The sequence below is a fragment of the Genypterus blacodes genome, unplaced genomic scaffold (assembly GCF_046128005.1).
Source record: "Genypterus blacodes isolate CSIRO-AG114 ecotype Tasmania unplaced genomic scaffold, CSIRO-AGI_Gbla_v1 ptg000067l_1, whole genome shotgun sequence".
NCBI classification, from domain to species: domain Eukaryota; kingdom Metazoa; phylum Chordata; class Actinopteri; order Ophidiiformes; family Ophidiidae; genus Genypterus; species Genypterus blacodes.
This window is the reverse complement of record NW_027466879.1, coordinates 11,019,533-11,041,841: the sequence shown is the minus strand read 5'-3', so window position 1 is coordinate 11,041,841 and position 22,309 is coordinate 11,019,533. Positions and strand designations below refer to the sequence as shown.

The 22,309-nt window shown below is 42.8% G+C and overlaps 1 protein-coding gene across 2 annotated transcripts; it reads left to right on the top strand.

The window, feature by feature from the left end:
* The first annotated feature begins 537 nt into the window (after window positions 1-537).
* On the top strand, window positions 538-21,326 carry eprs1 (glutamyl-prolyl-tRNA synthetase 1). Of its 2 annotated transcripts, XM_076155486.1 has the most exons (35): window positions 538-717; window positions 2,843-2,927; window positions 3,103-3,202; window positions 3,287-3,443; window positions 3,665-3,801; window positions 4,235-4,329; window positions 4,510-4,636; window positions 4,769-4,961; window positions 5,166-5,337; window positions 5,576-5,809; window positions 6,082-6,166; window positions 6,514-6,573; window positions 10,278-10,388; window positions 10,717-10,853; window positions 11,004-11,211; window positions 11,303-11,415; window positions 11,719-11,836; window positions 12,200-12,385; window positions 12,474-12,662; window positions 12,987-13,220; window positions 13,703-14,062; window positions 14,336-14,545; window positions 14,728-14,987; window positions 17,121-17,172; window positions 17,261-17,470; window positions 17,686-17,758; window positions 17,892-17,971; window positions 18,102-18,203; window positions 18,418-18,573; window positions 18,707-18,904; window positions 19,237-19,410; window positions 19,542-19,702; window positions 19,887-19,965; window positions 20,054-20,118; window positions 20,434-21,326. In XM_076155486.1, exons 1-35 carry the CDS (start codon window positions 675-677, stop codon window positions 20,582-20,584), a joined length of 5,115 nt encoding a protein of 1,704 aa, XP_076011601.1. In that variant the 5' UTR covers window positions 538-674; the 3' UTR covers window positions 20,585-21,326. The 2 variants fall into 2 exon arrangements, with proteins under 2 accessions (XP_076011601.1, XP_076011602.1); XM_076155487.1 differs by lacking the exon at window positions 12,987-13,220.
* The last annotated feature ends 983 nt before the right edge of the window (window positions 21,327-22,309 follow it).

Below are 22,309 nucleotides of genomic sequence, written 5' to 3'. Positions count from 1 at the left end.
CTGCTCATCTGCTCTTACACTAACTCATTTATCTGCAGCCTGGAATGCTTGTGACATCACTGGAGAGGGACATGGCCAGAGCTGAACAATTAGCCGATAGAGACCAGAGGGTTCAAATGGAGCGGTATCAACCCAAGGAGGACACAACATACCCCCCTGTGCCTTAAACAACTCTGCAACACATTCTGGATGCATTGCCGTGGCTCAGACTGTTTGACATTCAACACCGTCTAAAAATTGATTAGTACACAAAACAACTTGCCGAGCAAACTTCAATGACCAATGTTGCTCATAAGTACAGAGACGTTCCATTTTCTTGGCTGCGCTGTCAGTGTCCTATGAACACACAAACATCAGCAGCCACTATTCCTCGCTCGTTAAAATAGCACTGTAATGTGACACCACAATATGTACCTTTAAACTTTTCTGGATGGTTGAACAGCTGTAGTTTACACTCCTGTACATTAGGTGGCGGTAAAGCACCAAATGTAGTTTGCTGTCCATCCTAAAATAGAAGCTTGCTACCTGAGAGTGCCCCCCCCCCCCCTCGCTCCGCTCTGCTCTGCTCGCTGGACTGTGGAGAGTCTCATCCTCTGTCTGCAGACTCGACTGGGTCTCTGTAAACGGCGAAAAAGGCTTCAACGTCGCTTGGGATCGCACTGAAATTACAGAGAATGGCTTTAAACCTCACCATCAACCCAACCAACCCGCCGCTTGGTGGGTTACATGTTGTACCTTGAACAAATGAGGACATCTTACTTCTCTCACGAGTCGAGCTCTTGCTTTCAGTGACAGCTTGTTAGCTCTTGGCTAACTAGCTTCGCTGCATTTGACAACGTTTTCGTTTTAAATTCACTCGCATTCATCAAATAATTATTTTTTCAAAACATGCCATAAGAGCTGAGGCCAGTCACTGTGACAATATGGTTGTTTCGGCGTATACAAGTCTGTTTAATTTTAAGCATTTATTGTATAAGTTGACCGACAGTCTTAATAAGTCGTATAATGTTGTGGTTTAAGAAGTAGCTACGTGGTTTACTTTTGCAAACAGGCGATACAAGATACGTATTTTCTCCTGTGTTAAGTGAGGTGTTTCTGTGTGCATGATTAGGTGGAAATGAAGCGTATTGGTTTTGGTTAACGTCACGAACCGGCTGAAGTACAGCGCATTCTGTCAGCTAAAGATAGCTACGTTAGCTAAGTTGTCGTCGTGGCACGTTGTAACAACAATTACAGTGTATAGAGTTCAGTTAAATGGCCGGTAAATTACGTCATTAACCCCAGGCGTTAGTTTCACGTTGTATTGCCGTTGAGAGTTCGTCGCTACTAGTTAGTGTGTGCATAATGTCTGTTTGTGTATTTGTTAATAACACATGGGCAGGGACATGATGTTGTCACGCTGACATTAGCCAACTGTGTTAGCTCAGGTTTAATATGCAGTATATCAGGGCGTATCTGTAACCCGTCGTATTTAATTGCATATATTTATTTTATTCATTTATTTATTTAAGAATGTCAAAGGCTTTCAGGAAGTCACTATATTAAAGCTTTGTTTCAGTATTGGGTCATTTACTGAACTTTACAACAGCGCCACTGTGCGTTCGAAGCGGTACTGCAGGCTGATGCAAGCTTCTTGTAACGTGGGTTGTTGGCTACAAAGACGTTTGTGTGCGCTAATTATGTTGTTTTTAATTGATATATATGTGTATATTGATCACGTAGGTTGCTCCTAAAGCTTGAAGACTGGCTTGACACAAATACAGACACGGCTGAGTGTGACTTTAAACTGTATGGTAACACCTAAACCATATTAAAACCTTTAGAAATGTCAAAGGGAATCCATCAAAGAAAAAGAAAGAAAAGCAGGGTAAATGTCGTTGTTGGTTCAGAGAGATCATGTTAGTGTCCATTGTAGAGACTTTGAACCAGCAAATCCACAATGATTGAGGCTGCACTTTTAATAATGCATTATTGATTCACTGGGGTTGCTTGTGAGTGGGCACAAGGAGAACTAGGAAGGCCTTCAAAAAAGACATTTTTTGCAATGTCATTATGGTATGCTGAGTGTAGCTTGATAAGATTTAAATATATAATGTATATATACATGTAATATATGTCAGCATAGCATGATCATTATAAATGGGTTTTAAAAATTGATGAAAAGCCTTTTATAGTCTATACATTCTACATTATAACTATCATTAGGACAAAGCTGCTGTGTGACTTTGTTAATAGGAGTTCAGCAGAGGGTGTCTGACAAAACAAGTTCAACTGGTTCTATTGTTTATTTAAAGTGCAACATGTTCAGGCTGTTGACTCATGTTGACATGGACAGTATGCCGTTTCATACTATGTATATATAACCTAACAGGGTTCGACTATGCTGTATGTTCTCACTGTAGTAGTGATGGTGAGTGAAGCTTATGCTCAGACATGGAAAGGAGAGGAAAAGGAGCTGAACAATGAATGGACCCATAACGAGGCACAAGCTCTTACGGTGGTCGTAGTTTACCAGTTAATTTGTAATGTATCTTGTGAAACAAAATTGCTGTGTTACTGTTCATTGCAGTGATGGAGCTGGAAAAAAGGACTTTGTGGACTGTGTTGAGACAGCACTTGGAACATCTTTGAAAAGAACAAATGGTTCTGTTCTCTCTCAAGTTTCTGGACAGTGGCCATTATAGTTTAATTGATGTACGTCAGCACATATCCTCCCAGTGTATCTGGTTAGCTTATAATGGTGTAGAGTACTGCATAGTAGTCTAAATCATATGGATTTGGGGCACAGGCCCAGACTTGTTCACACAACAACAAATGGTGTTTTTTTTTGTCTATCCTGCAGGGGCACTCTTGGCAGCAGAACATGTGAAAGGAAGCGTCCCACTCTCAGTGCAAGAAGGAAAAGACACCCGTCTTCAAGTCTCCGAGTTAGTGACACATCTCTCAAATATCAGCAATCTAAATTAGCTCAACCGCGTACTGCAAGGGCGGCGTGTAGCAAGAAAACCATCAGTGCAAATTCATGTCAAGTTAATGGATGTTGATGCTATGATATTTGTTCCTCTCAGTCTTTTCCATTTTATGTTGTTCTTGCATCTTCAGCGCAGTCCAGTTCAGTGATGTGAACTCCATCATTCGCTACTTGGCCCGTGTGGCTCCTGCTCTTGGCCTCTATGGAGCCAACATGATGGAGCAGACTGAGGTGTGTGTGTTTGATTTTCTTTTTCCTTACTCTTACATCTTGGTGTCCTCGATCCTCATTTGAGATGCTGCCTGGTTTCTGCAGGTCGACCACTGGTTGGAGTTCGGCGCTCGGCGTTTGTGCGGTCAGCCTGGCTTGACTGTAACGCTGGGTGAACTGGACAAGGCCCTTTCCCTCCGGACCTTCCTGGTTGGAAACGGCCTCACTCTGGCCGACCTCTCTGTATGGGCTACCCTCAAAGGTCAGTCCTAAAAAGACTTAACTGCCAGATAGCATTCACAAATCCTCACATGTGCTCCAAGCTCACTGTTGTTTTCTGAGATGCTCTTTGCTGAGCATGGCCTGAATACTGATTGATGATGATTTTTTTTATCATCACAGTAATCACTTCTTACACATATCATGTCAGTTTTGGAGTGAGAATTCAGTAGTCAATACAAGTTGTCTGCCTTGTCTCTGCAGGTCATGGAGGGTGGCCCAGCCAAGCTAAATCCTTCCCTCATGTCAGCCGCTGGTTTTCTTTCCTGGGCTCGCAGGTTCCCTTCACTGCTGTGGGCAGCAAGTATGCCACAAGCAAAGCTCCCTTAAACAAATCAAATGTAAGTATATGTATATAAATGAATTTTCCAATGCAACTTAAGTATATGTGTTATATTCATAGGTCTCACTCACGAGGCATCTTCATAATTCCATTTCAAAATGCTACACTATTACTATCTTGTTATGTGTAATGTTTCTGGCCGACCAAGGAAGAGAACTCAAATCTTTAGGAAAGATCCTCAAAAAATGTCTTAATATTAATGTGTTTTTGTATAACAAGTTATTGTCCCTTTATGTACCAAAATCTGAGAATAATCTTCTTAATGCAAACACACTTCACAGATCATCATTTACTTTGTTGCTTATTATGTCCATCAGCTTATTGAAGCGTAACTCTGTGACCTCATTGTGGCTCAATGTCGGTAAATCACTGTAAGTAATTTCTCAGAAGTGAAAGTGGTTCTCATGGTATTCCCTGTGTTTCTGCTTCAGTCTGACGAGAAGAAGCAGGACGTTGGGAAGTTTGTGGAATTGCCCGGGGCAGAGATGGGCAAGGTGGTAGTTCGATTCCCCCCTGAGGCTAGTGGGTGAGTTTGGAAGAAGCACACTTGTGCACAGAATACAAAAGCTCATGTATTTCAGATTTTTCTTTCTCTTTTATCTGTGTATGACCTCACACGCTGCCTGCATACTTGAACTGGAGCAAAATGGCCGTATTGTACTTTCCTTACATTGGATGGATTCTGTTTCTGCTTCTCTGTGCCCAGCTACTTGCACATCGGTCATGCTAAGGCTGCCTTGCTCAACCAGCACTATCAAGTGACGTTTAAAGGAAAGCTCATCATGCGCTTTGATGACACCAACCCCGAGAAGGAGAAGGAGGACTTTGAGAAGGTGTGGTATCCAGATCTTTCCCCAAAAGGCCAAACAGCCCCTTTCCCTCTTCTCTGTCCAGTAATTTTCCTTTATTCCACAGTCTGCAGCTCCTGTTATTTCTTATCTTTTCATGTTTTTGCTTCCTTACAGGTGATCTTGGAAGATGTTGCCATGCTCCAAATCCATCCAGACCAGTTTACCTACACCAGCGACCATTTTCCCACCATAATGGGTTTCGCCGATAAGCTGCTTGCTGAGGGCAAAGCCTACATAGACGACACTCCACCTGAGCAAATGAAACTGGAGAGGGAGCAGCGCGCAGAGTCCAAATGCCGCAACAATAGTATGTCTGGCAACACGGAAAATGTTATCCTACATTCTGATTCATTCTGATTGTTTTTAATATGAATTGAGATGATGATGGACGAAATATCTAATCAGGATGTTTGACAAAACACAAACCAAGGCCTGGCTGTGTTGTGAAATTGTTATGAAACTGTGTTATGTTTCAGCTTTTTAAAAAAAAAAAATGTTGTCTTCCTTGCAGCGGTTGAACAGAACATGAAGATGTGGGCCGAGATGAAAGCGGGTTCAGAAGTTGGTCAGACTTGCTGCATGAGGGCAAAGATTGACATGAACTCCAACAATGGCTGTATGAGAGACCCCACCCTGTACCGCTGCAAGAACACGCCACATCCTCGCACTGCGCACACCTACAAGTATACATTATTTAACTTCACTTTAAGTCCAAGAAATATATTTTCATGAGGAGGCTTTATAGCAGTCACTGATTTGAAAGCCAACACTTTACTTTCTGTTCACATCTGGAGTAATTACACTGGGCGAGAAAGGAATATATCAATCACTTAGATTGTCCCAGAGGGCTCAGCAGTCTGTCCCTCCCAGTTCTGCTGACACGGTTTAACCCAAGCTGTGGCATTGCCCACTCTCCAACAGGGTTTACCCAACGTACGACTTCGCCTGTCCCATCGTGGACAGCTTGGAGGGTGTGACCCATTGCCTTCGGACCACTGAGTACCATGATCGCGATGTTCAGTTCTACTGGTTTATCGAAGCGCTGAACCTCAGGAAGCCTTACATTTGGGAGTATGCTCGACTCAACCTCAACAACACGGTGCTCTCCAAGAGGAAGCTTACCTGGTTTGTCGACCAGGGATACGTTGAAGGATGGTAGGTTGAGTTAGTGAGTTTGTGTTATTGATGTGTTCATCAGAAGTTTGGAATGTTTTTTAATACATAGTAAGTCAGTTGTTTGTAATTTCCTCTGCTGTCATGGGTGGTCACGTAAGCACTGGCCTGCTGAATGTAATTCCATTAGCTTTCAGCACAGTGCCAAGTGTTCCAGAGAAAAGGTTCACACAAATGTATTCCTTATCATTTGTCTTCATTTTTACATGTCCTTCTCTCCACCCACTGTTGCCCTTTCACTCTTTCTCCCCCAGGGATGACCCTCGCTTTCCCACAGTTAGAGGAGTCCTGAGGAGAGGGATGACTGTGGAGGGCCTGAAACAGTTCATATCAGCTCAGGTAGGTTTCCCAGCCAGTCATGGTTTCATGGTTTCATACGGATTGCATAATGTTGTACAGGGGTTTCTGTCCGTCTCATAATAAGATTGTGTCTCTTTCTAATGGCTCAAGTGTCAGATTCAATATCTTTCTGCACATTATGTCAAGGATTTTCTCATCTGTTCTACCAAGGAACTCAAAATTGTGTTTTTTGTCTTTACAGTTTGGTAGTTTTAGTCTGGTATCAAAGCCTAAATATCTTGGACTTATTACTGCACAAGCCATAACTCAGGCCTTTGTAAATTAGTCAAAATTAAAAACTTTATATGCAAAGGAATATTTATGCATGCTCCTGCCTTTTTTCATAGGGTGGATCAAGGTCAGTGGTGAACATGGAGTGGGACAAAATCTGGGCCTTCAATAAGAAGGTATGTTTGAGATTTCCAATGTCACACTTTGGCTTGGTTTTCACTGTGGGGTCAAATTATGAACCGTTACTCAAGTGTACTCAGGTGGCAGTAAAACAAGTCATAATTGAATTGCTTTTATTGTTATTTCTATGTTGTGAAGGTAAGATATTAGATTGTTGTGAAATGTCTAGCTTGAACAGCACTGAGAGCTTACTGTAATACGACTGTTTAAATCCCTAAGTTGTGCCCCACCTTTGCACCAGGTTTCCATAAAATTGATTATGAGCTTTTTGAGTAATCCTCCTCACAAACAAAACAGAATGCACCCAACTCTGACATAGATATAAACATAAATACTACTACTACTTTCAAGACTTACAGTAATGCCGCCCTTTTGTTAAGTACCACTCGACTCCCTGATTTTAAGACGCCAAATGAAAACCGCGATAAACTTTCTACAAATAATAAGCTTCTTCACAGGGACTACAAATTTGAAGTCAGGGAAAAGTGAATCCTCCCATCACAAACGTTTGATTGAATTACAGCCACATCCGTTCTAATTTCACCAGAATGAAATTGGTTAACTGGAATGACTCACTGCTTAAAGTTACTAATTCCATGTATTTATTAAATTAAAGCTCTTGACTGCTACAAATTGCTATCTGAATAGATGTTAGGATGTCACAATTAGGCCCACAGCGTTGATGCATGAGGTTGTCATTTGAATTGGTTGTTGGCTCACTGCCTGCATGGCTTATATCTGCTTTGCTCTTATCATTTTTCTTTTACTTTTACTTTTTTATTTTACAACCTCAGCTTCTGCCTTTTAATACTCCACCCTCTTCAACTCCGACAGCACTAAAACACCCACAAGTCCCGTAATCAAACCAGCTGCTTCATCATCAGGCCTCCATTCATTTGTGTCCATGTATGGGTTTTCTCCATTTTCATCTGTCTGTGTCATCAGTGTTGTTGTTTCCTCTGTGATTTTCCTTGCTGGCACTTGCTGCTTCATCCCCAAGTCAGGAAGGAGGTGAATCTAAAGCTTTGCAGAATTAGTATGTCACACTCAAGGTTTTAAATTTGGCTCCAGATGTAGATTTTAAACCATCTACAGGTTAGTGTTGCATGACCTCAATCAACATACTAGGAATACCTATGATTTGAATGAGAAATTGATTTTAGAGTAATTTATTGTCAGTAGAGTGCTTTCATTTATGCTTTATTTGAAATTTATCTACATCCATCCACCCAGTTGTGTGCAAAGCGCAGAAGTTCTTTATTCAGTCATAATCTAGAATATATGAATGACAAACCACAAGAAAATTCTTGAAGTCCCTAGTACTCAATCCAACTTGCTTGGTGTTAATTTTTAATTGAATATCAGTCTTGGACTTCAGAGAAGAAAATTCTACTTAACAAAACGATCTTTCATGGAGTTTGGGCAAATGGCTCGTATCGAGGGCGTGGTTGGTGGCATAAATTTTAATGGCGAATGATGATCGGAAGAACGCAGTGAGGAGAAATTATGTAAACAATCCATTCTTTGTAAATGTGTCTCTACCCCTTTCCCTCCCCTCTCTCCTCTGTATCTGACATTAAACAGCATCTCACTCTTCTGTTTCCAAGCTGCCAATTAGCTGTCTGAAGGTACTCCTCCAGCTCCTCCTCTTCCTCATTTTCACCTGCTCCGTTCCTCATCTTTCCATACAAGTCTGGTTTATTTTCCTGAGAAATGTGCAGCGGCCGTCACTGTTTTACCAGCCAAATTGCTGTTTAGAAGAGAATAGGACTAGAGGTTACTTAAAATAAGTGAGCAATGTGTCTATACTGCTATTAATGCAAAAATATGGAACAAAATGTATACATGGATGGGATTAATAGGACTCTTGTCAGTCACTGAATGTACGTGACTTCTTTTATCAGTTGAAGAGGGAAAGTGGGCATGTGAGGTTTTTACATGACGTTTGAATTTATTTCATTTTGTTGAGTGTTTTCATAGCCTTGTAGTGCCGAGTGTTTGTACTCCTGTGTACAGCTTTTCCCTTTTTCGTGAACAAGCCTAATCTGAATTACTGATGTGGCTGATATAAAGTAGTTATTTTTGATTGGACTCTGAACTTGGATCATGGCTTGAAAAAAACATAACTTGTCACATGCCTGGATACATTTAAAGAGTATGACATTGTGCTCCTTGCGTTACTTCCAACGCTGATGTAAATCTTCAATGTGACAAAGTTGAGAATGATAGTTAAGGGAAACAACAGTAATACAGGTTTATGGACTGTGGCCAAATATCACGACATTCACAACTCAGTGTTTGTCTTTGATGCTGGTGCGTTGGAGGAGATGAGTTGTGAATTGAGTTTTCGGCCGCCATGTCAGCATTCCTGAGCAAAACCCTGAACCCCGAACTGCTTCCTGGAAAAGTTTGGTTTGTCACTTCTCACCGTTGATCATCCCCAAAACAAAACAAAGTTTCGGACAGATATAACTGTTAAGTAACTGAGAGGTCACATTGCTTAAAGGGAAGCCCATGCTAGGGTGCTGGAAAGGAGAATCCAGACGATTGTTGAGCCTGAGATTCAGGAGGAGCAATGCTGATTCTGATCTGCTTATGGAACAGTGGAGCAGCTCTTTACCCTTGCAGGGATGCTGGTGGGGTCATGAGATTTCCTGTGGAATCTATATATGCTTCAAAGAATTACTGAAGGCTTATGACCATGTCCCTTACAGCATGTTGTGAAGGGGGTGCTGCAGGAACATATGACCACCATATGACCATATATGTCATATAAGGCTTGGTTTTAAGTCAAGCACGCCCCCTGTGTGCGTTGGCTGTTACATGGAAAAGATCTCGAGGCGGAGTCGAGGTTTGGACCGTGTCCAATTCAGTGGCCTTAAGTTTGCAAATAGGCTTCATCAAGCTGTGACTTCCAACATGCAGTGGGAAATGAAAGGCTGGACAGATGACTCTGCCGCCCTTCCATTTAGGCTGATCAAAGACACAAGGTGGATTGCTAACAAACATTTTGCCAAGTGCAGCTTAAAGTCATCGGGACAAAACTGATGAAACAACAAAAGTATCGACTCAAAGCTCTTGTTTAATTTTTACAATATTTATGTGCTGTCTCTTAATATAACCTCATGTTCCACTCATCTACCCTTCCTCCAAATTCTGGAGGGGTTTCGAAGCAAACTTGTCATTGAATTTTTGCTCCTAATTTAACATTCATTTGTCCAATCATAAAGATCTCTACTGTGTTGTCCTTTCAAATTTGTTGGCATAATCTAGACGACTGGCTCATTTTTGAATACTGATAACCTGCATTTACTCTGCAACAAGCCCTTTAACGTTTTGATCCATACTGGCTGGTAAAGCAGTGGCAGTGGGTGGTGCTTTTTGGTCCGACCCATTCACTGAGCTTGTTTTACTGGCCTGCATACAATCATGACTCGCCTCTTGAGTTTCAGTTTTGCTTTTTCCTCCACCTACTTGAGTTCTTCTCTTCTGTCTGATCTCCTTTAATTATAATGACTCTGAATGAATCTACATCTACTCTTTTTTATTTTTGAAGGATTTTTGTTTGTTTGCTGCCACACCGTCTGTTTTGTCCTCCCATTTATTCAGCATTATACGTGTGTGTGTGCTGCTCAGCTATTCCTTGTAGCAACTTGTAACGATTCTCTTCTTTGTGTCTGTGTGTTTGTCGCTGTATAAGGTTGTTGACCCAATAGCTCCCAGATACACAGCACTGTCCAGCTCCTATGTTGTCCCCGTTTCTGTCCCAGAAGCTGCAGAGGAAATGAAGGAGGCAGCAAAACACCCTAAGGTGGGTCTCTCTCACCTCCCCATACACACATTCTTGAAGTCACTGGTCTCTACGTGTCCTTAGTGAAAATACATTAACTGCCATCTTTAGGTGGTCCAGACTGTAGTGAACTGTTGAGCACTAGGTACTGTATAACTACTGGTGTGCTGTTTATCCACGTCATACCTGTGCATTTGAAGTTCAGTGATTTTTAAATTGCTTTGCTCCTCAGCACTTTAATACTACCAAAATGTATTTGGTATAAAAGTCACTTTAATGTCACTTCACATAGTAGATTCTACATTTGCCAGAAGACGTGTTGAAGCTGTTTTTTTTTTTCCCCATCCAGAATGTGGAAGTGGGAATGAAGGAGGTTTGGTATGGACCCCGAGTTCTGGTTGAGGGGGCTGATGCCGAGACATTCTCAGAGGGTGAAACTGTCACCTTCATCAACTGGGGAAACCTCATCATCACCAAGATCAACAAGTACGTATGGGTGGACATGGGACAGAACTGGATTTATTCACTACTTCCCTTGCACTTGTAGAGGCTACCTCATGATCACAATCCCAGCTGATTACACTTGGATGAACAGTTTATGGGTGCATCTCACCAGTGTACTCTATGTCTACACAGGGCCGCAGATGGAAAGGTTTTGTCCATGGAGGCTCGTCTGAACCTGGAGAACAAAGACTTCAAAAAGACCACAAAGATCACGTGGCTAGCCGACACCCCCCGTGCCCCCCTGTTGCCCACCGTCTGCGTCCTCTACCTACCCCTGATTAGCAAAGCCGTCATTACCAAGGATGACGACTTCAAAGACTACATCAACAAAAACAGCAAGGTCGGTATTTGTGCGTTTGTGCATCTGTGCTTACAGCAGGGTCTATGTATGTCTGACATTTTGTGTCTGTGTGTGCGCCTGTTTGTATTAGCTGGAGGAGAAGATGCTGGGAGATCCCTGTCTGAAAAGCCTGAAGAAAGGTGACATCATCCAGCTTCAGAGACGAGGCTTCTTCATCTGTGACCAGCCCTATGAGCCAATCAGGTAAGGCTGTGAAGGGAAAGCACCTCAAAGATAGCTTTATGTCATAGAACAGAGAGCAAGCCCACCCTGCCTCTGATTCATACCTATCACCAGTTATTAACTTGGCGCTGCTTAGTAGACCTTTTAGCAGTTGGTTAAGTGGGTTAAGTGTTTTGCTCAAGAGCAGCTCGACAGTCAATAGTGGCTGAGAGAGAGCAATTATATCTGGCTGATATAAGTGTTGTGTTTGGTTGGTGTGTCTGGACTAACCATGCTGTGTTTGATCATTCTGCTCTCTGTGTCCAACCTGCTTTTTAAATATAGTCCCAACAGCTGTAAGGAGAGCCCTTGTGTTCTGCTTTATGTTCCTGATGGTCACACCAAGGAGATGCCAAGCGCTGGATCGAAGGACAAGACCAAGAGCCAGGCCTCCAACAACACAGTGAGTGGTTCTGTTTACGCGTTGTGCATTTAACTTGCGATGAAGGAATGTGTAACTGCTACACCACTTTGGTGCTCACAAAATGTGTTTCATGCATTCCAGAACAATGTTAGCAGGAAATTCAAGGATGTTGCAAAGACTTTTATTTCTTTAGTTTTGTTCTGAATGATTTTAAGTGTACAAACTATTCTAGGCGCTTCTAAAAGATGCCGTTAGAGCTCTTCTCTCTAGTCACAACATCAAAGCTCTTTCAAAGACAGGGTATTGTTAGAATAGCTGAGGAGTTAGACTTCTATGAGAGATGTGTAACTTTGCATTTGTTACATCTCTCTCTCTCTAACTGTGGTTCACCTCTTGTTTTAGTCTGCCCCCCCTGTTAAGGCTACCTCAACACCAACACCAACACCTGCCTCAGCACCAGCCTCTGTTCCAGCTGGTGACCTGTTCTCTAGCGTGGTAGCTCAGGCAGAAGCTGTTCGCCAGCTAAAGACTGCCAAAGCCCCTAAGGATGAAGTGGACAAGGCAGTTCAACAGTTGCTTTCCCTAAAGGTAATAAAGATGTTACAAAATATTGAATTGTTGTTTTTTTTCCAAGTGTTAATGGCTACGTTGGTTTCCATTCCCCGTCTCCCTGCAGGCTCAGTTTAAGCAACAGACGGGCCTGGACTACAAGCCGGGCATGGCCCCTCCCACCTCTGCCCCAGCCCCGCCCACCTCTTCCCCAGCTCCACCCACTTCATCACCTGACTCTGGTTCCTGCCCCTATGCACGTGTGGCCCAGCAGGGAGAAGTCGTTAAGAAACTGAAGGCAGACAAGGCGCCAAAGGTACAACCATGAATGCTTTCACTAATCTGCTCTGTCAACATCCATTTCTCCAACTGCCAGTCGCATGAATTTTTCCGCTCATTCGTTCGTCTTGTCCTCATGCCCAGTCATTATGCACAGTGTTTGTCCTCTGACAAACGAGACTGCGCTGTTCATGCCATCACAGATCTCACGTGTTGCATGTCATCCGTCCAGTTGTTGCTCGTATCCCATCCTGCTCGTGATTTGCCCTTGTGCATCCCTATGTGATTTGCATACCAATGGAGTCTGTCTTTAACTGTTGTAAGTGACATCAACTATAAGATGGTTTGTTGATGGCACCAGGACCAGATTGATGTAGCAGTGAAGCAGCTCCTCGCGCTCAAGGCAGAATTTAAAAAGCTGACCGGTCAGGAATACAAACCAGGGACGGCCCCGCCCATTCCCACCTCCTCTGCCCCTATTCCCGTGACGAGTCCCTCATCCACCTCCTCCTCTTGCCCCGCTCTGGAGCTGTATGGGCGTGTTGCACAACAGGGGGAGGCTGTGAGGAAGCTGAAGTCTGAGAAAGCCCCCAAGGTATTCAAAAGCAGCTTAAAGGATTGCAAGTCTATCTGGAACACATTGAAATACTTCAAACTTACCTAACTTGCTTACGTAAAAACATGATAAAGTCGATAAAGATGTTAACAGCCAGTTACTGTAAGCTGTCTGAAATTGCAATGGTGGTTACTGACCTTCCAACTGCTGAAATTTGGCTACAAAATCAAAATATTGCCTACTACTGTTTAGACAGGATGCCTAAGTTAAGTCTTCTGCACTGTATGGTGGCAGCTACCTGCACCTGAGTCCTACTGACTAACAGCAGGGTCAGTGGTTAGTACTAAAATTGATGTAGTTTGCTCAAGGGAACCTTCCATAGTCGGTACGACTTCCAACAAATTCCAAGCAACAAGTAATATTAACAAATATGGATATGACCCTATAACTGGCAGTACAGCTTCCTAATGAAATAATAGAGACATATGAAAGACAGCTAATATGTGATCTTTTCTCTGAAGGACCAGGTGGATGCAGCAGTGAAACAACTGCTGGTTCTCAAGACAGAGTACAAACAGGCAACAGGCCAGGACTACAAGCCTGGGGCAGCCCCAGTCCAGAGTGCTCCTGCCCCAGTCCAGAGTGCTCCTGCCCCAGTCCAGAGTGCTCCTGCCCCAGTCCAGAGTGCTCCTGCCCCAGTCCAGAGTGCTCCTGCCCCAGTCCAGAAAGCTGCCGCTCCAGTCCAGAAAGCTGCCGCCCCAGTCCAGAAAACTGCCGCTCCAGTCAAGAACAGCCCAGCCCCTGCTGCCACTGCTCTGCATGAGAAGGTCTCTGTGCAGGGAGAAGTGGTCAGGAAACTCAAGGGTGAAAAATCTCCCAAAGTAAGATTCTGCATATTAATACTATCACTAATGTTACTCTGTTAGTAGTAGATGATGCATCTACTACTGTCCTCCCTGCTTACATCACACTACAGCAGTGGAAAATACATTGTCAATGAGGTGTTATCGTGTTAAGGGCCTATGTGATCCAGGGACATGCCATTGATTGAGATGAACAATGAATATTAAAGCAGTATAGTACTACTTTAGTTTAGAATTCTGCTGCTGTTCTTACTGCTGCTGAAACTCATGTATTACTGGCTATTCCATCAGGACCAGGTAGATGCTGCAGTGAAGGAGTTGTTGGCTCTAAAGGCCGAGTACAAACAACAGACTGGACAGGATTATAAACCAGGAGCCCCAGTCCCAGCTAAGCCTGCTCCGACCCAGTCAGGCCCTCCCCAGCTGGCCCAGGGCCTGTTCTCAAAGGTTGCCCAACAGGGGGATCTGGTCAGAAAGTTAAAATCTGAAAAGGCCCCTAAGGTAAGAACCAATCACAACATGGATACCACTATTGGAAGGTTGTGTTGAATAACACAAGTTTGATTGATCATTGCACTGAGGTGTCAATGAAAGTTACGTTTTGCATTAACAACGTGACGTAGTGAATACTATCTCAGATGTTCATCAGTACCTTGGTCAACAATGGTTGTCCTTCAATTCAGGAACAGGTGGATGAAGCTTTGAAGACATTGTTGGACCTGAAGAGCCAGTACAAGACACTAACTGGGGAGGACTACAAACCAGTGAGTGCTGCTGGGGCCACAGGAGGAGAGGACAAAAACCGCAAGGAGAGGGAGAACAAGTCTGAGAAGCAGGGAGGAGCAGGGAAGAAGGGTAAAGGAGACAAAGCTGGCCAGGGCAAGGAGGCCTCAGCAGGAGCAGGAGGCGCAGGTGACGGTCAAGGACCCAAAAAGCAAACACGGTAAGAGACAATGAAGGAAACGATCCACCAAAAAACAATCTGTTACCAGCAGAAGGTTGCTTCTGTTGCCCAGCTTCAAGATTCCCTACTACAGTTGATACTGTGATCATCATTATGATAATGGGGAACAAAACAACTTTTTACTTCTTGCATCTAAAGATAATCAACCTTTCTAATTTAAACATTTCCTTGTTTCTCTAATCAAGTTCTTTTTTTAACCTCTTGCACCAAGGCCTCCAAAACAACACCATTAATGAGTCCCACAGATGGAACAGAGTCCTGGAAGAAAATGTGTGGATAAGGGATAGAGTGGTAGCATTTTGCTGTACTGCCACTGCGCTTTTAGGGCCAAGGTTGGAAGCAGAGAATCAGAGTGTCGGACCAGCAGCCAATAAAAAAACCTTTATATTGAACCGCTGTCTCAGATTTCAATGATGTATACATTTGAATTACGTAACATACCCAGCAAGATGTATCATCTTGACATTTTTAACATTATAGTGGAATTATCTGTAGTTTTTAGCAGGGCTGGTTGGGCCCTGCCTCAGCTATTGAGCAACACAGGATTGCTGGTTTTAGATCCTGAAACAGAGGCAGATTCTTGGATTTGCCAACTTCGACAGTGAAGATGGACCATCTATAAGCAAAAGCCTCTGCAACTGTAGCTTAACTGAGGAGAGATTATTTTGTGGGTGTTCAGCCCTGGTGAGTTTACACCGTTGATGTGGCTTGCATCTTTTTGGTTAAATGCTTGTGGCCTGCTGTCATCACCAAAGATTATTTAGTGGCTTTATGATAGTGCTGCACTAGTAATCATGTGTTATCCAGTCAGCCTCTCTCTCTTCATAATAATTGCAGTATCAGGGTATCTGCTAAACCTTTTTAAACATTTCAATTTTAAAGACCTGCTGATGTTCAAATGGTCTCAAGATTTGAATACACGATGCAAAAAGTGCATAAAGTACATTTTGTTCCATAGACAATCACAATGATAATGATGATCATAATATTCTGCAAATAATGGGGATTATCTTTATTGCAATGACAGTGCAGCCCTATCTCTTCCTCAGCACTTGGCAGAAAGCTGGCTTGCTGCTTTTGTAGTTACTGCTATGAGACTTGAGTTGCATGGTTGAACTGGTTGTACTGGGAATGGCTATTCTATTAGTTGAGTGAATGCAGTTAGTAGTTTGTTGTTGTACTTCTAACAGGATTTACCTGCAGTGGGCAATTAACCAGGCATGCCCTGTCACATCAGAACTTGCATGGTGGTAACTTCCCAAAATGTTGTCTATTCAAACAGTATTGTTTAATTTGACATGCTAACGTTGGCATGAGTACTAAAGTATGTCAAAATACAGCTTTAATCCAGTAAAACAAGGAGTAAAACATTGGCTGTATTCATACCGACTGCTGTGTGGATGCTCAAGTCACATTTTTGTTTTGTTTGTTTGTTTTTTTTCACCTCACTTCTCTGCTTTGGCTCATATCACAATCATCGCAAGTCAGTGTTTGCAGCCCAGCATTAACAAACATGGAGGTCAGAGGAAGGATGAGGAGATTGGAAGCTTCTCCATTTGTTAGATGCATATGGAGAAGCTTCCATCCATTCCCTGATCGTGGACTAACCTGAATGTGAACCATAAAGACAAAGTGTTCAGATCGGACGAGTCCATATTGACCATTACGGCCTGTAATGTGAGCCAATGTTCTGAGGTGTCACAAATGAGAAGCCCCAAGTATTTTAGGTTGCTCAACCATGTCTGATTGATGTCCAATGACAAGAAATTCAAGTAAAGTAGGAGTGAAGTATATTTTGCTGATTGCAGACAGCTTTGCTCATTATAATGGACTTACAATGTGAAATGTAGTGATATTGATTTTTGTTGTTGTGGTTTTGGAAAGGTTTCACATTAAGCAAAGCAATGTTCTTTTCCACTCAGTGTGTATCATGTGACACACTAGATCTCCATGTCTTTAAAATGTTAAACCTACTTTTAACAAAATAGTTTCCAGCGCATCAAAAGCGATTGGAGGAACTGCTCATCAGTTATCTGTGATATATAATCGATTGTGTTGCAGTCTTGCATGTGTGTTTGCTGCATGCTAACTCAGGTTTATGTTTCCTTTCAGGTTGGGCCTGGAGGCTAAGAAAGAGGAGAACCTGGCTGATTGGTACTCTCAGGTGGGAGTCACTCTTTGTCTTCTTGAAAACAAAAATCTCTTGATGGTTTTTTTCTTTTTTGTAATGTAATCATCCTCTTTCCGTGAAGGTCATCACTAAAGCAGAGATGATTGAGTACTATGACGTGAGTGGCTGCTACGTGCTGCGGCCCTGGTCCTTTGCCATCTGGGAAGCCATTAAGGAGTTCTTTGATGGGGAAATCAAGAAACTGGGTGTGGAAAACTGCTACTTCCCCATGTTTGTCTCCCAGGCTGCCCTAGAGAAGGAAAAGTCCCACATTGCAGACTTTGCTCCAGAGGTAAAACAACCCCTTCCATGGTTTGGCGTCCTGTGATCAGAATTGAGGAATTGGGGTTTTTGGGTATAAGCATAATGCAATTTAACTTGAAACGTATGGATCACAGGTGCTAAAGGGAAAGCAATAACAAGAGTAGGACATATGAGATGTAACAATTAATACAGCAATATGAATTGTTCACTCATTTATTGATGTTATTGTCCTTTCTTTTCCAGGTGGCCTGGGTAACTCGGTCAGGGAAGACGGAGCTGGCTGAGCCCATTGCTGTCAGACCCACCAGTGAGACAGGTCAGATCCACAGCTCCTAGTAGTTGCCACTGGCTTTGTGTCTTTAAAAATGTATATATTTTCATTTGAACTAAGCTGTGTTTTTGCTGCTGGCTCGTGTTCTGAACGTGTGATCTGGTCTGGTTTGTTTTAGTGATGTACCCGGCCTATGCTAAATGGGTCCAGTCCCATAGAGACCTGCCAATCAAACTCAACCAGTGGTGTAACGTTGTGGTCAGTGTCCTCTTACAAACACACCTACACAAGCCAAATATCATATCTCAGCAGTCGAGTACAAAAATGACTTGTACACTGAAGTCTTTTTCCTTGCCTCTGTCTTTTTTTACCATTCTCCCTCTTCTAGAGGTGGGAGTTCAAACACCCCCAGCCCTTCCTGAGGACGAGGGAGTTTCTGTGGCAGGAAGGTCACACAGCCTTTGCAACTAAAGAGGAGGCAACTGAGGAGGTAATACAACCTGGCAACTAGGCTACAAACATTGGTATTAAAATAAACAGCAAGTAGATCACTTTGGAGACAGTAGGTGCTCTATAAAGCAGTTTGCTATAATTGACTTTTTGCTTGAAATCTATTTGAAGTGCATGTCATATGCCCAGTCATATAAATTGGAATGGTTTTGCCTATGCTGCCTCACTACACTGTGCTTGTGTTGTGTATGTAGGTGATGCAGATACTGGATTTGTACACCAGGGTGTACGAAGAACTGATGGCGATCCCTGTGGTGAAGGGGAAAAAGACTGAGAAAGAGAAGTTTGCAGGAGGAGATTACACCACCACTGTAGAGGCCTTCATCTCTGCCAGCGGCCGTGCCATTCAGGTACTCCACACTACACCTAACAAAACACCCTATGGCCAGCGGTCCAGTGAGTGGGAGAATGTCATGCCTGGTTGGGGTTCAGTTTGTAGACCTTTAATGAAGAAATATACTCACACTAGCTCTGTCTCCTCAGGGTGCTACATCCCACCATCTCGGTCAGAACTTCTCCAGGATGTTTGAGATTATGTTTGAGGATCCAAAGCGGCCTGGTGAGAAGCAGCTGGCCTTCCAGAATTCCTGGGGACTCACAACCAGAACCATTGGTGTCCTCACCATGGTACATGGAGACAACAGGGGACTTGTACTACCACCAAGGGTGGCTTGCCTGCAGGTACATATGAATACAGGAATAAGCATTACATACAATATGCAAGGAATGCTTACTGTGTAAAAAAAGCCTCATCTCACTGTGCACGTGACAAGCGCTGTTTGCCAAGCTTACCCAAGAAGTAACACATCCAAGCTGAAGACGAAGCGAGACATGCCACGACAAGCACATCTCAACTACTTTTTATGCAAATATATACAACTCTATAAGAAGTGGATAAACAAAGGAATGAAGAATGACGCTCACACCTACAAAGTTAATGACAAATGCGTGTTAAATGCTGGTATGTATAGAGACAAATAGACGTTTAACCCATTGTCGTCCTCTTCTCCCAGGTGGTCATCATCCCATGCGGTATCACAGCCTCCCTGCCGGAGCAGGAGAAGGAGGCCCTGCTGGCCCAGTGCTCTAAATACCTTGGCAAACTGCAGGGCGCGGGCATCAGAGCAAAGACTGACCTACGAGACAACTACTCACCAGGGTGGAAATTCAACCACTGGGAGCTCAAGGTAATTTCATCTTACTTTATGTGTATAAAATCGTCTGGGTTGCTTGTTGTCGACCTACAGGGATAAAATGATCACAAGAGTAACATTTTCTTAAATGACAGTAGCTTCATCTCTGACTCTTTCTTTGTCAGGGAGTTCCTATCCGTATGGAAGTTGGTCCTAAGGATATGCAGCAGCGTCAGTTTGTTGCAGTGAGGAGAGACTCTGGTGAGAAGATAACAATCCCAGAGGAAGAGGCAGAGAAGAAGCTGCCTGCCATGTTGGAGGATATCCAGAAGTGTCTGTTCAGGAAGTAAGATTTGTTCTTGATGTTTGCACTGGAATCATTCCAGAGTGCTATACGCTTGTGCAGGATGTACATGGAATGTGACTGTGCTGTGAATGAGATCGTTCACATGTACACAAGAGAGATACATAAGTGGTACTTGTAAAGGCGTAGGAGGGTTTTTTACATTCTGTATGTGTGTATTTCCCAGAGCTTCAGATGACCTGAAGAGTCACATGATTGCTGTAGACACGATGGAACAGTTCCAGAAGGAGTTGGACGAGGGGAAGGTGAGTAACGCATCCCGCGGTCATAAAAGTAGTGTGAGCAGTATGAACTAACCAGATTTAATCACCATATCTTTGTCTGGCTCTACAGATTGTCCAGATCCCGTTCTGTGGAGGAATTGAGTGCGAGGATTGGATCAAGAAAACCACGACCAAGTAAGTCCAGCAATTCACTATCTGTATATTCCTAAATCAATGGCTCAACCGAACAGAGAAGTACCTTAGAGAACCTCATGGAATAGTCTGCACCAAATGTAACATGTCGCTCCCCTTGGCTTTTGTTTTGTTTTTTTCTATGGGTTAATTTCCTCTTCATTAAGTTCCCTATCACCAAACCATATATCGTCACAATCTCATCAGAGTTAAAATGCAGAATATAAAACTTTGGTTTTCATGACCAGTTTCCCCATTTTTTGCTTACAGAACTTAAGTTTCAAATAGTGAAGACATTTCTGTGCTTGCCTTCCTCAGGGACCAGGACCTGGAGCCTGGCGCTCCATCCATGGGAGCTAAGAGCCTGTGTATCCCCTTCCAACCCCTGAAGACCCTGCAGCCTGGTCAGATGTGCGTCAGCGGCAACGAGCCTGCCCGGTTCTACACCCTGTTTGGACGCAGCTACTGAAGACCTGCTCTGCTTGAGGACAAACTCTTAAAGGGCTTTTCTATCTTCTGAATCCATCTCTTGGGGGTATCTAGGTCAGTAGTTGTACAAAGGTGGCTGGGCTTTGGAATTAAAAAATGGGGAACCGTTATTTTGTATTTTTATATATGTTATTTTTGTGTCATAACTAAAAGAAAGTGAATGCGAGAGAATGAACTCGCCGTTGCTGCTCCAATTAGAGAGAAAACGAGCAGCAATTTAAGCTACAACTTGGGAGTTTGAAAGAAAAGCTAGAAAGATCACAGTGAGTGTCCGCCCATCAGCTGGAACTTAGTCATATTAAACATCATGTGTAATACAAAAAGTACTTTATGAATTTTAAAAATGACTATAAATCACTACATAACATTTTTCTTTTGTTGAATTTAGATTTACATTAATGTACTGGTGGGTTATGAAACACTTAGTCCTGTTAAACCCATCATGACTCTGTGATGAATTCTTCCTGAGAAATTGACTGTACTATCAGAGGTCCTGTCTTTGCTCCGGCCAAGCTGTCTCAAGAGCTCCGCTGGCACTCGGCTCTTTGCTGCCTCAGTTCTCCTGCACGTGACTATCTGAGTCGCTCATGATTCTCTGCTACAACTCTGGGTACGCTCCTCAGATCTCAGTGGCTTAATTGAGCTGTGATGAACTGTGTACAAAGTCAATAGCCAATAATGCAGCCTTTTCTCCTGTTAAACATTAAACCTCCATTAAAACACCAGCTTGTCTAGAAAGGTCATTGCCATGCCATAATATCCTCTATGTCTGTTGGTTTTCGAGACAGAAGACGGGTCCATCCTGTGAATTTCTTTGTGGACTGTGTCATTGAGTAATAATAACCAGTTGACACAGTACTGTTTTGATTAAATGACTGGAAACCAAATCTGGCTGAATTAGCACTGGTGGTACAAATGTAAATGGGAAAAACTGCTCATCAGAGGACCCAGAGCTTCAGCTATATGACCCATTATGACCCATTATCAGCTGTGCAGAGGTGGTTCATGTCAAGTGGAAAGAGAAAGCCCTTTGCAAAAAAGTGGAAAGAAGAAATCCAGATAATTCAGCAGCTTTAAGTGCATTGAACGGTATGTTTGGTTTAACATCTTTTTGAATTCATGCTTGCACTTTATTGATTCAAAGTCTGGTTTGTTAAAAGAAAACGATCAATAGCCAGTGAGGATTCTGTCTCCAAACTCCCTAGAGGGCTCTGTGAGTCATAGATGCAGTAATGTGGTTATAAATGAGGATTGTAGCTGTCCTTGATTGAAGCAAGGCCTTTCTTTTCAGCATTGGTATTATAGAGGTTATAAAGTTAATTTAATATAAATTCTTGTTTAACTTGTTTAGTGCTTTTAAAAAATGATGTATAATTGAAAACATTGTCCAGATCAAACTGGTATTTTGACTTAAATGCGAATAGGATACTGTAACTAAAGCTGCCATTTTCATCCCAAAGGATGGGGATGGCAACATAAAAATATGTTTCTAACCTTATTAAACGGTATACAATACTTTATTACAAATGCTACACTTTGATGAATCTGTTAAGATTATACCATGTATAAAATCACAACACCCTTTACATTTAGCACTTAACATTGCCAAGTTTATGCTTTAGAGACGCTACCATATTTACTGTACATGACGGTACATTGACTCTATATATTACTCTATTTCCACTGAAATGATGTTTTGTTTAAC